Source organism: Mesoplodon bidens (assembly GCF_964165515.1).
Source record: "Mesoplodon bidens genome assembly, chromosome: 1".
In the NCBI taxonomy this organism is placed as follows: Eukaryota; Metazoa; Chordata; class Mammalia; order Artiodactyla; family Ziphiidae; genus Mesoplodon; species Mesoplodon bidens.
This window is the reverse complement of record NC_138176.1, coordinates 163358288-163374561: the sequence shown is the minus strand read 5'-3', so window position 1 is coordinate 163374561 and position 16274 is coordinate 163358288. Positions and strand designations below refer to the sequence as shown.

Genomic DNA, 16274 nt, shown 5'->3' with positions numbered 1-16274 from the left:
TCAAGTTTGAGATGGGGCCAGAAGAGGGGCTCTACCAGCTCAAGGGAGAAACAAGCTCCACAGGCCATGGAAGTCTCAGCCTGGAGCGGTGTGGATGCTCAAGGAAACAAAGAGCACAGAGGCCCCAAGACCAGGGTTCTGCCCTCTCCTCAGCACGTCACCTTTCTGAGACTCTGTTTCTCCAACTGTAAAATGGGGCTATTACTCCTACTTCGGCCACAGAGTTAAGAGCCCTGCATAAGATAAGCGAACACACTGTGTAACCCATATAAAGGAAGGACCATGGTTAGCACAGTGCTAGAAAGTGAGAGGCACCTAGGAGAGGGACCCTCCTACCCCTCACATTGGGAAGAGCTCTGGCCCCGTCTGGGAGAGCGCAGCACGTGCGCAAATACACACACACCTTCGCCATCCCTCCACCTCGGACTCATCATCTGTTGCCTCTGGATACTGGTCACCCTTGTCCCATCAACCTGCCAGCCCCACTCAAGCCCCTCTCCTCCTGGAAGCTTTCCCAGGCTGTCTGCCCAGCACGCGCACACCTCCTCAGAGCCCCTGAGAGCCCCTGCTTATGTCTGAGCATCACCGGGTTGAAATCTCCACTCCTCCACTGACTGGCTTGATGGTCCAGTGTGAGACCTTCACTCACACAAAGCATCCCGTAACAGGAGGCTATTAAAAGCACTTAGCACACCAGGCAGAAGTGAGCGTTGAATGAAATGCTTGGAGAGCACTTAGCACGCTGCCGGTCTCCTCCTTAAACCTGGTGGAGTTCTGCTCTGCCCTGTAGGCAGAGTGCCTGAGAGCTGATAGCCCCTGTGCTGGTGGCTCATCTGGGGAAGGCTCACTGGGTGGGCCATGGGCACATCTCTGAGCGTCAACCAGATCCTCACCCTCTGCCAGGATCTCCTCATGCAAAGGGCCCCTTGCTTACTGTGTATACTGAGTATACTGTATACTTACTGTGTATACAGGGCACAGGGGAGTGTGGATCTGGAGGGCAGCCCATCAGTGGGTCCCGGGTGGGTGGGCCTCTCTTGGCCAGGGCTGGGGGAGGGCTGAGGTCACCGGCTGAATCACCGGGGATCTTACTAGAACACAGTTCTGGGCTGGGCCTGAGATTCTGCATTTCTAACAAGCTCTGGGGCGACACTGATGCAGCTGTGGCCGGCCGTACTTGAAGTAGCCAGGACCTGAGGCATGGCATGGTCATTTCTGAGAAGAGCGGTGATTGGCAATTGCACCTCGACCTCCCGCCGGTCCTGGAGGGACCCAGCCCTGCCCAGCCACACCCTCGGCTGCCAACATCTGGAGGGCAAGACTACACGGATTTTCTGAGTTTCCAGGATTCCATTTCCATTACACGTACAAAATAAAAGTAGTACCACGTTCTAAAAACAGTGGAAAGTATGAAAAAACAATAGGGGAAAAGAATCACTGATAATCTCGTGTGGTGTTTAACACAACTCTTAACCTCTCTCTCCCCAGGATTCCAAGGCCATGTCGGTCAGAGAGTCAGGGTCGCCTGGTGAGTGGGGTCTGCCCCCCGGACCCCCACCCTGTCGTGGCAAAGCACCGGGTGAGAGACGGGGCTGCTCCTGAAGCCTCGGTGTCCCAACCCCCTTCCCACCCCAAGGGAGCGACACCCAGCCCACGGTGCCCGAGGCCTTCACCTAGACCTATCCCGGGGGCACAGGGCGTGGGCAGGGCGCCCCCTCCCCCTCACGGGAGCAGGCTGCAGAGGAGGCAGAGGCGGGGCCTGGGGGAGGGGGGTGCACATCTGGATCCCTGGCCCAGAGCCCACATTCCTTCCCTGTGAGCGGGAGGCGGCGGGCTCTCGGGAGAGCTGTGAAGACACTGCTGGCCCCCTCCTGCCCCACGGTAACAGGACCCACTTCGGCAGGACGACTGGGGGGACTCGAAGGCCCAGAACCTCATTCTGGGGTCCCCCACCCAGATTGCTGACCGGCCAGTGCAGCACCAAGCTGGGGGCTCTGTCCCGTCCATACCAGCCAGCCTGCCTCAGAAAAACCAGAGGGGACAAAAAGGTGGCGACCAGCAGCCACGGGGCCAGGCGCTTGCCGAAGGGGCCCTGGGAGGACTCAGGGCCCACAGGTCAGCAGGGGCCCTGAGCCCCATCGGGGCCGGGCTGCCTTACCTGGGGGCAGTCTTTGATGTAGTGTCCTTTGTTGAAGCACAGGTGGCACAGGTAGTTGGGCGGAGGCCGCTTGCTGGGCTTGCGGGTCTCAGAGGTGAGGGTCAGCTCGGAGAAGTGCTCGGTGAGGGAGCTGAGGCCATCGGCGATGTTGTTGAGGGAGCCGTAGGGCGAGGCGTTCTTGTACACGCTGCTGCTCAGCGCCTGCAGGGGACAGAGGCTGTGAGGGCTCTGAGGCCTGGCCCCTTACGCCGCTGTGGCCTCCTGGGAACCTCCACAGGCCAGTACACACACACGCACACTCACACACACACACACGAATTCATAGTGACCCTTCAGCCACCTGCAGGCTCCAGCTTCCTGGAGGCTGCATTCAAGTCCTACCTCTAGCTGTGTATCTAAGGACAAGCCAGTTAACCACTCGGGGCCTCAGTGGTCCCATCCGGTAAATGGGAATAACGATAGCTACCTCCAAGGGTTTCTATGAGGCTAACATGAGGCCAAGAATGTAAAGCCTTTTATTTCCTGCCGGGCACTGAGGAAGCACTCAGTATATGGTGATGGTGAAGACGATGATCATCAGTTCTCTACACACTGCCAGGGGTAAGACGTACGGCAGAAAGCAACCTGCTAGAGCCGGGGCTCTGCCACGTCCTAGTGGGGTGACTTGAGACATCAGCTCGCAGCATTGTTTCCATCGTACAGAAGAGGAGACTGAAGTCCAGCACTTTGCCTGCTCTCCTGCAGCCCCAGGCCTGTGCACACTGTGTTCTGGGGAGCCCTCGTCCCAGCCCAGGCCAGCTCTCTGGAAGCCCGGGGAGGAAGTGGCCCACCTCTCTCACCTCTCCCACCTCCAGTTGACAGGAACCAGATGTCTTGCCTGGCTTCAAAGTAGACGCAGCCCAGGCCCCCTCCTGGTGTATACAGCTTCTATTTATAGGAGTCACGGGCTCTGGGCAGCCGGGCACACTGGAATTTAGCAAAGGTGGGGCCTGCGGTGAGGCTGGCAGGGAATGGCCATGGGCCCCTCTCCTGGGGCCAGGCCAAGGCTGGGAAGAGGCAGCTTCCCCAGGAGGCTGATGACATACCTGGACACGGGGCTTGGGCACACCTGGCCCCAGCTAAGATGCCCAAGAACCCCAGCAGTGAACTACAGACCTTGGGGAGCCATGTTGGAGAGACAACACAGCCTTGTTATTGGGGGTCCCCAGGCTCACAGGGGAGGATAGGCACCGAGAGGAAGTTGCCTCAGGCTCCCTTAAAAAGATGGGACAGAAGGAGCCCAGGGTAGGGACAGTGCTTTCTGTGTCCCCTCAGTGTGGGAAGGGAGGGAGGTGAGCTGAGAGCTGGTCCCAGAGGATCAGCCACCCCTCGTCCAACCAGGACAGATCCCACCCCTCACACATGTACGCCTCTGGGGGTCTGGCACTCCTCCCTAGAGGACACAGCCTTCACTCTTCTTGGCTGCCTGCACACCCTGCCATGTGACCCTGGGCCAGCCCTTTCCCTCTCTGGGCCTCTGTTCTCTCCCATGTAGGTTTAGACCACGGCCTGGGATCTGGAAGGAAAGACAGAGACACCACATCCAGGGCAGCCAGGCCCAACACACAGTCAGTTTGCAGTGACTGGGCATCGAACTCAAGGGTCCTAATGACCATCTCTGCTCTACCACTGCCCAGGGCTACTGTGAAAGATCCCACACAAACCTGCATCAAGTCTGAGGGCAACTCTCCAGCTCTTAGATAGCCCCAGATGGTCCATCCTGAAAGGCAGAGGGTCCCCCATCCCTGGAGGTATGCGAGCCAAGACTGGACAACCTTAAAGGATGTGGGGAAGGTCCCAAAGGAAGTGGGATTAGATGATAATAGTAACATATACTGAGCACTTTAATGTCCCTGGTGCTGGAAACTTTACACATGTTAAGATAGCTGATGCTCACCACAGCCCTATGAGTCACTGTCCCCATTTTACAGATCAGATGAGTGTGTCCAACCTTGTACTGAATGGCCTGGGACCCTTTTAACAAATACAGTTCTCTGGGCCCCACCTCAGACCTACCAAAGCAGCCGCCTAGGAATGAGGGCCCAAAATCTACTATATTGTTTCATTGCAGTAAAATATACATTACGTAAAACCTACCCTTTTAACATTTTTTTTTTTTTTTTTTTCCTGTGGTACGCGGGCCTCTCACTGTTGTGGCCTCTCCCGTTGTGGAGCACAGGCTCCGGACGCGCAGGCTCAGCGGCCATGGCTCACAGGCCCAGCCGCTTCGCGGCATGTGGGATCCTCCTGGACTGGGGCACGAACCCACGTCCCCTGCATCAGCAGGTGGACTCTCAACCACTGCGCCACCAGGGAAGCCCCCTTTTAACAATTTTTAAGTGTGCAGTTCAGTGGCATTAAGTACATTTACATCCTTTATCGTACAACCCTCACCAGAATCCATCTCCAGAAATTTTTCATTATTCCAAACTGAAACTCTGTCCCTGTTAAACGCTAACTCCCCGAAGCCCAAGTCTGCATTTTAAAGCTCCCCTGGGGCAGCTCAGGTACAACCTGTCCAGCCCTACCTGGCCTTGGGAGCACCTGGACTTTCCAACTATCAAGGTCTCTCCTTAGCTTGTCTCTAGACCTCTCCCCACCAGAACTGGTCTGGGGGAGGGCAGTACCGCCCCAGCCTCCCAGAGAAAAGTTCATCCAAACAAGAAACTTGAAGCTCCAAATGGTGTGACTCACCCTCATGGCTGGGAAATGCAGTTTCACAAATAACAACCCTCTTATTTTTTTTCTCTTTTCTTTTCTTTTTTTTTTCTTTTTTTTTTTTTTTTTCTGGATAAGATTTAAGCAAGTCCACAGGAATCAGGGCTGTTTTGGCAGCAACTTGTCAAGAGGAAGGGGAAGTTTGGTGGGTGCCAGAAGAGAACTAATTACACCCTGAGAAAACCTCTCCCCCATCTTGTGGCCACACACCCCTGCCCACGGGTGGCCCCGTGGGTATCCCTGGGCAGCCAGAGACCTCCGAGCAGGCTGTCCTCTCCCCGGCAGCTTGACATCCCCCCCATAGCCTCAGATGGGCCACAGCTTTGCCCCTCAGGAGGGGTCACACAGGCAGCTGCGGGTCAGAGAAGCGAGGCCAGAGCTCCCTTCATCGCCGACCAGTGTGCTGTGGCCTGGCCCTCACGGGCGCTCCAGCTCCCTTCCTCCGGCCACCATTCAAGACGACACCACGAAAGGACAAAAGGCAGAACAGTCAACTGACCCAACCTCGCTCTCAAGTTACAATGAAGAAACTGAGGCCCAGCGAGGCCCGGGGGCACAGACCAGAGCACACAGCCAGGCCTAAGGGCCAGGAATCCTGCTTGCCAGCCGGCTGGACAGGCAGGTGGGGCAGCAAGCTGTTTCCTCTCCGAAGCTCCAAGGAGCTCGGGCCATGGAGGTGAAAGCCAAGTTGGTCTCTCGGACATTTCCACGGCCTGTGGGGACTGGCCAGAGCAGAGGCCAGGACACACAGAGCTCCCTCCCTCTGTCTGTGGAGGTGGGGCCCTGGCCTTCTGAGTTTCCCACGTGTAAAATGTAACATGGACCAGGGAAGGAGGGCAAACTTGATGATCTCTGCCAGCCTGCTTCTTCAAGGTCCAGATTCCAGGTACTGAAAGATGCCCCCAGAGCCTGGTCCACAGAGGGCACTTCATCCACGAGGGCACCACCTCTCCCAAGTCCTGCCGTCTGTAGCTGGAGGGCAAGGCTGGGCAGGGCTCCCCTTCATCAGTCAGCCCCTAACTCTGCAACAACGAGGCTGCTCCCCTTACTGTCCCACCAGCAACCGCTCTTTTCCCTCCAGGCCTGCACTTGCTGTCCACCCCTGGGAGGCCCACTCTGGGTCCAAACCCCTCCAGGACCAGGCTCTTGGCCATGGCTCTAACTCTAGTGGTGTGGCCTTGAACCCACCTCTTCTTCTTGCTCAGGCCTGGGCGCCAAGGGACGGTGTGAAAAGCACAGGTTCAGGTGCTACTGAGGCCCCACTGGCCACAGAGTCCCCAGCCCCCTCCAGGGGCCTCCCGACCTCCCGGCCATAGCCCTGTGCTGTAGGCGGGGGTGGGGACCACCCTGTGACTCCCCTGCCCTTGCCTGAAGGGGCTCTGATGTCTCTCTCTAATCTCTTGACACGGTGATACCTCCTCATCTCTCCACAAGGCTGGACATCCCCGAAGGCAAAGATTCTGCAACCCTCCGTTGCCCCAGAGACCAGACTGTTTCTGCTGTTCCCTACGCCCATGACTGTCCTGTGTGCAATAATCACAGGCGGGAAGGGAACTCCACTTGACAGATGAGGGTATGGGTGCCCCAACACCTTGAAGGATTTAGGCCAGGGTCTCTGAGTTCCCATGGACTAAGTCGGAGGGTGATTTCACCTCAGATTTAGCTGCTCTGGGCAGTGGTTGTGGGCGGCCCCACTAGTGTGTGGCTCTGGGTTATCTGGGCCCAAATCACCAGCCTGGGGGAAGAAACCACCCCTCCTTCCTCCCTGGGTCAGTGACCCCAGCAGCTAGTAGGAAGCGTGGGATCCTTATGCCACATGTGGGGAACAAAGCGTCAGATTCCTGTCCATTGCTGGAACTCTTCCAAGGTTCTGGCTTAGCTGTTGGAGAAAGTTAGATGGGAAGATACTACAGTTTATTCTCATCCTACTTGTGTTAGATACTTGACTGGGTCCTTTTCCTTTCTTAGTCTCATCCCTGGCAAGAACACTTTGGATGGGCCTTATTGGCCCTATTTTATAGAACTGGAAACTGAGGCTCAGCGAGGCTGTGTAACTTGCCCAAGGAAACACAGCCAGCACGTGGCTGAGAGGAGAGTCACACCCAGACGGGTTGGCTTGTTGTATTTCAGCCCCCAAATGGCCTCCAAGGCTTGGCTTCCCCTACAGGGAGGGGACCCAGAGTAAAACACCTGGCGTGGACCATCCTCCTTGGCACAGAGGCCCTGTGACATCACATTGCCAAGCCCCTCAGCCCTGGCAAGATGAGGCACCAGCTTCTCTGGGCTGCTTGAGGGGTTTGGGCCCGGGGGTTGGTGGTTCTGTTGAGGGGTTGGGATACACAAGTGGAGATTTCCAGGGCTGGCTCAACCTGACAAGATGTGCTCCCCCTTGGCTGAGCCCCCCGCCCAAGGACAGAAACAGGGCACAGTGGGAGGGGGGAGGCAGGAGTTAGGGCAGGTGGGCAGAAGCTTCCGAGGGCAGCCCAGAGGGAGCAGCGATGGGTGCAGGAAGAGAAGAGGGACAGCAGGCAGAGGCGGGAGCAGCACGGCAGGGAAGGTCATGGCAGTGGCAGTGGGCAGCGTCCAAGGAGGTCTGTCCAAAGCAAATGCTGAGTCCTGCTGCCCCTGGGCCTGAGACGGCCCTGGAGGAGGAATTCTCTGGTCCTAGTCCTCAGCTCTGTGGGGGCTCTTTCATCAGCTGAACAACTGCTTTCTTATCCCCAAAAGCCACCCCCATACACACACAGAGACACGCGCACGCACGCACACACATGCACACACATACACACCCACACTCCTCTCTTTGGGACAAGAAACCATTCATCTCACAAATGAGTCCACCCCTTCTCCAAAGAGGTCTGCACTTCTTCTACCCGCTGGGGTCTATCTGGGGCTCCGGCCCGCGGGGTCAAACACAAACACATCCTATACACACAAGCAGGGGCGGATGTGGGCTGGGCTCAGGGACAGAAGGAGACAGCCATTGTCAAGGCTGGAGCTGGCCGATGGGAGAGTGAAGCCCCACCTGGACCGAGGGTTTCCCTAGCCACAGTCAGACCCCAGCTCTGCTCCTGTTTCCAAGGTCCAAAGCTGACCTGTGGGCCAAGAAGGTGGCAGGGTCGACCGTGACAGAGGTGGCAATCCCCCCACTCGGGACCCCCAAGGGCACCATTGCCTCCTAGAGGCCCATTCACCCGGGGCATGCAAAACACAATTCCCTGGACACAACCAGAGCTTGATGGGAGATTCCAATTTAAATAAGCAGGCTGTGTTCTTCTTGGTAGGGGGAGTTGGGAGAGAGAAATGGGGAGACAAAGGACCAGGGGATGGAGGAGCACAGCGGCAGCAGGACAGAGCAGAACAGACACAGGGGAGGCTCCCCGTCCCCACTCAGTCCCTCCTGCTCCCCCCCGGGTCACCATTCACTCGGTAGGTGTTCACGTTTCACAACCATGTGCCTGCTGCCCAGCTAGAGCATAAGCACTGGGGACCAGGCTGCCTCTCGCTTCTAGAATATATTCACTACATCAAAGCAGAAAGCATGGATCCAAGAACTTGGGGACTAGAGGTCCCTAAGATTTAGCCAGTCTGGGGTGTCACTGAGGCTTGCAGCTTCTACAGTAGGGGGCCTGGATTTGGGATCCACTGTTGACATGATCTCCTTGAAATTACATGCATATGCGAGTTCTGCGTGTGCACGTACTTGTGTGCTATGTGCATGGCACTGAGGAGAGGAATTCGAGCTGCTTTCAGAGTCTCAAAGAGGTCCATAGCCAAAGAAGGTCAAGAACTGTTAGCACACCTAAGCTTCTGCTGGGACCCTATCTCTAGGGATAGGGTTTCATGACTCCCAAGTCAGCTCTTTAAAATTTATCAAGCAATCCATAAACACTTCTTCTGTGTGAAAAAACAAGAGGCTAAGAGACTAGGAAAGCATTCACAATAGTCACAAGTCTGGGGAAGGAAGAGGAGGAGAGAGTCCAAGTCATCCATCCACCCATCCACCTAGTGACTGTTAACTGAGCACCTAGTCTGTCCCAGGCACTGACTAAGCATCAGATGCTGTGATTACGAAGTGGAAAAAGACAGGATTCCTATTCTCAGGGTGTTGAAATGTAGCTATGGAGACAGACACATATGGTACATATTTCACAGAAATACCGATTGTTAAGACATGCTTTACCAGAAGGATGTACCACTCATCTGTCATGGGACACGGAAGCTGGAGGGAGGTGTGCTCCCCATGACAGCCAGGTAAAGCCTTCAGAGAAGAGACATCCACTGGTGCCATAAAGAAGTAAGTTGGGGGCTTCCCTGGTGGCACAGTGGTTGAGAGTCCGCCTGCCGTTGCAGGGGACACGGGTTCGTGCCCCAGTCCGGGAAGATCCCACATGCCGCGGAGCGGCTGGGCCCGTGAGCCATGGCCGCTGAGCCTGCACGTCTGGAGGCTGTGCTCCACACCGGGAGAGGCCACAACAGTGAGAGGCCCGCGTACCGCAAAAAAAAAAAAAAAAGAAGTAAGTTGGAATCTGTCAGTTATACAGGGACAGTCGATAGCATTAGAAGCAGTAGAAGCAACAGCAAGTGCAAAAGCTTAGAGGAATGGGAGTGCTTGGTGTTTTCAGAAACCTCAAGTGGACCAGTATGGCCAGAGAAGGACAGAATAAAGATTATACAACACCTGGGACTTCCCTGGTGGTCCGGTGGTTAAGAATCTGCCTTCCAATGTAGGGGACGCGGGTTCGATCCCTGGTTAGGGAACTAAGATCCCACATGCCACGGGGCAACTAAGCCCGCACATGCCACAACTACTGAGCCCACGCACCACGACTATAGAGAAGCCTGTGCGCCACAACTAGAGAGAAGCCCGAGGGCCACAACGAAGAGCCCGCACACTGCAACAAAAGATCCCACGTGCCGCAACTAAGACCTGACACAGCCAAAAATAAACAAATTTAAAAAAAATTATACATCACCACCGTACCCATACACATACACACATGTGCACACACACACATACATGACAGACCAAGCATCCTGAGATGTCCCTAACTCTATCTCCCTCCTCTTGAAGAGCCTTAGTTTCCCCATCTGCACAATGGGTTTGCAGCACACAGTGGATGCTATGAGACAGGAGTGCTAGGAAGTGCTCAGTGTCCATCTCCTTTGCCTCTCCCAAGCCAGGCCACCATTGGACTCACATCCCACAGAGCCCCATCCTGGGGCAAGGACATGACAGGAAACCCAGAACCCATGACCAATGCCTATCACTCCTCAGAAGGTTTGAGATCAGGGACAAAACATCCAAGACACTGAGGCTTGACAGAACACCCTGGTTACTGCTTGCCCTGCACTGGCGTCCAGTGAATGATCCAGGCGAAAGCCAACTGTACCAGCTGGACGAGCCACAGAGGTGACTGTAGTTGGGATGGAGAAGACTGCTAGATCTAGCTCTGCCACTGTCTTGCTGGGTGACTTGCCAGGCCTGTTTTCCCTTCTGTAAAATGGGAGCCACGAAGAAAAAGATGCCAAGAATAAAGCATCACCAAGAGTAGGAGATGCTACTCAAGGGCCGTCTTCTCCACAGGGCCCTTCTCTTGGTGCTGACAGTGTCCGGCCCTCTGCCGCTGCTAATTCCTTATTACTAATGCTGCCTGCTTTCCTCCCTCCCACCTGACTCAGATGGTCCACGAGGTGTGGTCTCCCCTCTGAGTCTAGGCCCGCCCAGTCAACTTAATTTGATGGAGGGAGGGTCAGACCACCTCAGCCAACAGGCCCTCGAACGATGGTCCCCCTTGCCTGACTCAGAGCTCAGTTTTCCAGGGCTGGCCAGAGGGAGCTGGGCATCCTCCCAAGCTCCCAGCTGGGTTGGAATGGCCATTCCTCCCAGGCCCTGGGGCTGCCCCCCACCACCCCACACAGACCACAAAGGCTGCTGGGAACAAATTTCAGTTCCTGAAGCCCACTCAGCCCCAGCGAGGCAAACTCCCACCCTCGAGCAGATATGTGGCTTTGTTCTACACTTCCAGGCAGCCTCTCAGCTCAGCCGCACCTGGGGAGAGCACAGTCCCCAATACCTGGGAACCTTTTAAAGCAGGACACTGTGGTCACCCCTCTGTGGGTTCTAACAGCCCTGTGTGTGCCGGAGCCTGAAGCCCTGTCTGGTAAGCCTCATGAGACCTTTGCTGCTGTTCTCAAATCTCCAATGAGACCAGAGCTGCAAAGAGGAGGGTGTCCTCAGTGCTACAGAAGATAGTACTGGGACTCAGGAGGGCAACTGGTTTAACAGCTCCAGGAAGAGCCTCCTACGGTTTGAAGAAAGAGTTCTGCTTTGACAGAGCATTCTCTGAGCCTGGAGATGTTCAGAACACTGGCATGTGTTCTGTGCCAAAAATGTAATCCAGTCAAGTAGGTATGCAAAATGTTGGGTTGAAGAAGAAAGGTGAGCAGGTTTTGTACTGCAGGACTTCTCAGAGCCTTTACTGTGTTAGCATGGTGTGTTTCCAAGGGAAGGACAGTATGCTATGTTTCCCAAATGTATGTGACCCCAAAGCCCTTCCCCCAACCTCCACAAAGTACCACTTGACAGTAGGGCCACATCTTCAAGCCACATCTGGCCCTGGAGGAAGAGGGAAAGAAAACAGTTGCCTTAAGCATCTGACCTGGAGTGGGACAGCTGTATCTCCTTTGAGCGGGTACAGGGACTACCCGGGAGGGGCTCTCAGCATCCCTCTGAGGTTCCTGAGAGGTAATGCTCAACATGGGGTAACTCTACTTTTCTGGAGGTGGAGTCCCACAGTCCCCACACTGCTGTGAATTTAAATTCCAAACAAAGCCTGGCAGGGAAGACCCCCCCACCCATGCCACCCACCCCCGACTCCCTCTAAGATCTGGCTTCCTCGGATACTTGGAAAGAGACAGGAAGGGCTCAGCCAAGGGCCTCACAAGTTTCCCTCAAAAGACGTATAGTTGTTGCCACAGATCAGGGGTTGAAACAGGGGTTCCCAGGGCCCGGTTTCTAGACCCAGAGGCCTTTTAAAAAACTGCGCAGAGTACCTGTGTGTGCTTTGGCCTGGCAGCCTTACCACCGACTGAGAAGCCAAGGAGTCCCCACAAGCATCCAAGTCGCATCCTGGTGTCTGCTCCTGCACTTTGCCCATGAACTCTGCCATCTCCCTCTCCGCTCCCAGGGCCAGTGTTCCACTCAGAACCCTTGGCTTATCTTCAGCTTCCAGAGCTGAGGTTCCGGGGCACAATGGGCTTCTGTGCCCCCATGTCCTCACACCTCCCCCCGCCCAAAGCCCAGCTGCATTCATGGTGTTTTGCTATTGTGGTGGGAGCAGCCTGGGGTGGTGCAGGAGGGGGTGGGCCCTTGGCACAGGGACCGGTGCAGACAGGCCGTGGTCAGCGGTCAGCATGCAAGTCACATCCGCAGGCACTGCCACCAGGCCTGCCAGGCTTTGCACAGAATGGCGACGCTCCTGGGCCCCTGGGTCCCTTCGTAGAGTCCCCTCCAGCCCACACACGACTTGCTTCCTGTCCAACAAGCCCCTTGGTGGCATTCAGGTGGGGGGTATTTTTTCTTGTTCTCTCAACCAGTTGCTATTTTGGAGCCATATTAGGTCACCAGCTAAGCCCTGGACACAGGAAAGGCCTGTCCCCAGGAGCACAGCTGGGGCTTCAAGAGGGTTTAGGAGGCAAAGCGGGTGGGGGGTGAGAGCGAGTGAGTCTGAAGCCAAGAGAGTCTTCCGGAAGTCAACAGGCACAGCCCTCCAGCCACTGCAAGGAAGCCACTGGCCCATGAGCATAGAAGAAGCCCCTCTTACCTCCCTAACCCAGCCTGTCTGTAGGCACATCCTCTCCTGTACAGCTCTCAAATCCCACACACATCACCCTGGGGGAGAGCAGAGACGACATTTTACAGATAGGTAAACTGAGGCCCAGACAGAGACGAGGGTTCCTCCAAAGTCAGATCATGAGAGACTTTCTTCCACCACTGCTCTAGATAACCTTTACCAGCTCCTTCTGCAGTGGCCCCAGCAAAGGAATGTGCCTCTTCATGAGGACATCGAGGTGAACAGCAGTGAAGTGACAGAAGGCAGGTCTCACTGGGACTTGGGTGGGATCCTGGATGCCAGAAATTTCCAAGAGGAGGCACAACAGCCTACTCTCACAGGGGACTCCTGGTGGCCCCAAACTCCCAGGCCATCTTAGCAGAGACCTACATGGTGGAACAAGGCCACCATAGGGTGGGAACAGAGGGAAGCCAGTAGAGGCTGATTAGGGGACTCTCACTTGACCTGTGAGTCATGGTCACCCTCCTGCCTTTGGGCTCCCACAGGACCCCCATAAAACCACCCACCCTTCACATGGGTCTGTCTTCTAAACTGGGGCTACCACGAGACTCTGGCAGAATCCCCAGGGGGCCACACGGAGCTCAACAAATGTTTGGTAAGAGAACAAACAACTGACAAGATCCAGGCACCGTCCTGCAAAGCCCCTGGTCACAGAAGCCATTCCCTGAAGAGGCGGCAAAGTCTCTTACAAGAAAGAAAGATTCCCAGCCAAGAACAATTCTTCACGTGGAGAGAGTGCTTTACAGTTTACAAAGAGCTCTGGCATACAAATGCTTTCGCCTGGCACCAAATAGTGCGTTCCAGACTCATCTCCCCCAGCTATGCCTGACTAGCCCAACACAGGTCAACCAGCCCTTCTCTCTGCTGGCCTGCCATTGGCCCATCTCTAGGCCTTAGGCCAGCGATTTACATGTCCATGTCTCCCCTAGTCAATAATAATGGCAGAGGGGAACACGTTATGGGGCCAGAAAGGGCGACCCTCTGTCTTCCCCACCTCCATCCCCAGCACACTGGTGTATACACAGGCCTTCTCCCACAAACTGTCAAGTATTCTGACTCTCCCGAAACTAATTGGTGTGCCCAGGTCTAGAAGGAAAGTGCCCCTCGTGTGTGTCCTCTCCCCTGCCCCTTCCCCCTGCACTTTTTCAGAGAGAGCTGCCAGAAGGAGAGTGAGTGAAGGCCACAGAAGGGTGTCTGCAGTTCCCAAATGAGGCAGGAGTAAGTGGGAGTGGGGCCCGGGAGGAGTCCAGCTGAAGCCAGAGAGGGTGGTATTCGGGAAGGCTCTGAAGACCTCTCAAAGGGGCTGGGAGTCCCGGCAATCTGTGTATTTATCTAGCTGGGGGAAGATGCACTGCCTCTCGGATTCTGTAACTGAATCCACCCAACAGGCAGACTTTGCAACGGCAGCCGGCCCAGGTTTCTGGAGAAGGCACTGGGCAGCTGGAACCTCTCCCCCTATCTAGCCCCCCTCCCAAGAGTTCAAGAGGATTTCCCTTTCATTTCCTTCCAGGCTGGGAGGGCGGGGGACAGCGCAGTCTGTGGGGTCAGGCCCTCAAAAACCACTTCCTATGTGGCTGGGGGAGGGTGAGCGGCTGGAGGATGTATCTGGGGGTCCCTGTGTGAGAAGAGCAGAAAAATTCTCCGGGCTAGTCACTGATCTCCGGGGTGCCCTTCAGATCGGGAACCGCCGAAGTCGGAGGAGAAAAGATTTTAGGCCCCTCCAGAGGAACTCGGGGCAGAATCCACACTCTCCGTCCCAGCCAGCGGTGGCCGAGAGGGGGATGGGGTTGGGCGTGGGAAGGACACTTGGAAGGGGCTCCCTGCACAGGCCGCGCCCCGGCTGTCTGGAGAGAATCCGGAACCCACCCTCCCAGCCGGGCCCCCCCAGTCCCCTTGGAGAGGGCGCCCCGGGCTGGGAGAGAGGGCAGGAGGGCCCCGCCCGCGCCTGAGCAGCTCCGGGCCGGGCTCAGCTGGGAGGTGACGCGCTCCCGGCGCCCCGGGGACTTCGGGCGGCGAGCTTGGCAGAGCTGAGCGAAGCCAAGCCAAGCAGGGCTGGGCAATACGGAGCCGGGCCGGGGCCAGGCCGGGAAGAGCCGGGCAGATACGAAAAGGCCCGGCACGGTCGGCTGAGGGCGGGGGCGCGCAGGGGCACCCACCTCTCCGCGCTGCAGCTGGAAGAAGCTGTTGAGATAGCTGGAGTGCAGGGGCGAGCCCAGCTGTTCTGGGCGGCCCTTGCCGAAGGCCAGCTCTGGGGGCGCGGCGCCGGCGGGCGGCTCGGGCCGGAAGGCATCGAAGGCGCTCGCCTGGTGCGTGTCCTGCAGCGACAGGTAGACCCAGTTGAGCAGCTGGGCCGGCTGGTACACCGAGGCGGCGCTCGTGTCGATGGCCGACAGCAGGCTCATTTTGCGGCGGCGGTGCCGGCCCCCCCCCCGGCCGCCCGCTCGCGCCCCCCCGGAGCGGAGGGGCGGGCACCGGGGAGCCTGCGCCCACTGCCGCCGCCCGAGCCCCGACGGCGATCGCCTGCACCCCGCGCTCAGCCCACAGCCGCCGCCACCGCCGCCGCCTCCCCCAAACTGCAGCCGCAGAGCGCGCGGGCGGAGGAAGGAGGCAGCGAAAGTTGGGCAGGAAACTTTTGGGCCCGCCCCCTCCGATCCGCCCGCCCCGCCCCACGAACCGCTATCTGCCTCAATTCTGACCCCTTCAGCGGCCGCTCCCGGGGTGGGCTTCCCCGAGGCCCCGCCCCTCCTGGAGCATTCCTCGCTCCCCATTGGCTGTCTTATTGAATATAGAGTAATGGGGGCGGGGTGAGCAGGGAAAGAGAGCTCATCTACATATGTAGCACGGTGCGGGCCCGCCCATGGGCGGCCCCCTCGCAGGCCCCGCCCCCTCCGTGCGGCCAACCCAGCTCCCCCACCCTACAGGAGCTCAGTGCTTCCCGGGCCTGATCAATCCCGTCTCGCTTTGCTCTCGGCTCTCTTCTGTCTCTCTTTCTTTACAAATCCTTTCCAATTATTTCATTTTCACTGTTTTTTCCCGTATTTTCCTACCTTCCACATACTCTATCCTTTTTCTCTCAGACTAACATCTCCTGTGTTCATCATCTGTCTGCCGGTCTCGTCGTCTTTCTCTCTGGATCTGTCTCCGACTCTGTCTCTGCCTCTCATCTTTTCTACTTTCGTCTAGTCTGATGTGTCTCTCTCTCCTTCCCCTTCAGGCCCAGAGACACACGCGTGCGCGCGCACACACACACACATCTCCCTCCCTCCCTCTCCTCGCTATCATCGAAGGACCCTCCCCCTCCCACTTAATTCCTTCCATCTGCAGAATCGCTTTGCAGGTCGGCTCAGCCAAGGGGGGCCTGGGTTCCTGTCCCAGGAAGGACTCCCCGCCCCCTTCCCTAGTTCCCCCTCCCCCTCTCTCTTCTCCTATTTCTGCTCTGGGTCCGCCTCACGTCTCGCCCTTTTCCTCATCCCGGACCCCCGGCCCCAGGCCGCCCCGGGTGC

At 57.0% G+C, this 16274-nt stretch overlaps 1 protein-coding gene across 4 annotated transcripts in view; it reads right to left on the bottom strand.

Moving 5' to 3' along the window:
* ZCCHC24 (zinc finger CCHC-type containing 24) overlaps nucleotides 1-15388 on the bottom strand; it is a 70745-nt gene extending 55357 nt beyond the window's left edge. The window contains exons 1-2 of one of the 4 annotated variants that reach the window (XM_081237889.1): nucleotides 14928-15388; nucleotides 2159-2359 (exon numbers count right to left, since the gene is read on the bottom strand). In XM_081237889.1, the coding sequence (XP_081094015.1) occupies nucleotides 2159-2359; nucleotides 14928-15173 (447 nt within the window). In that variant the 5' untranslated portion in view covers nucleotides 15174-15388. The remainder of the gene's footprint in view (nucleotides 1-2158; nucleotides 2360-14927) is intronic. The other 3 variants (XM_081237890.1, XM_081237892.1, XM_081237891.1) reach the window with 3 other exon arrangements.
* Between the last annotated feature and the right edge of the window lie 886 nt (nucleotides 15389-16274).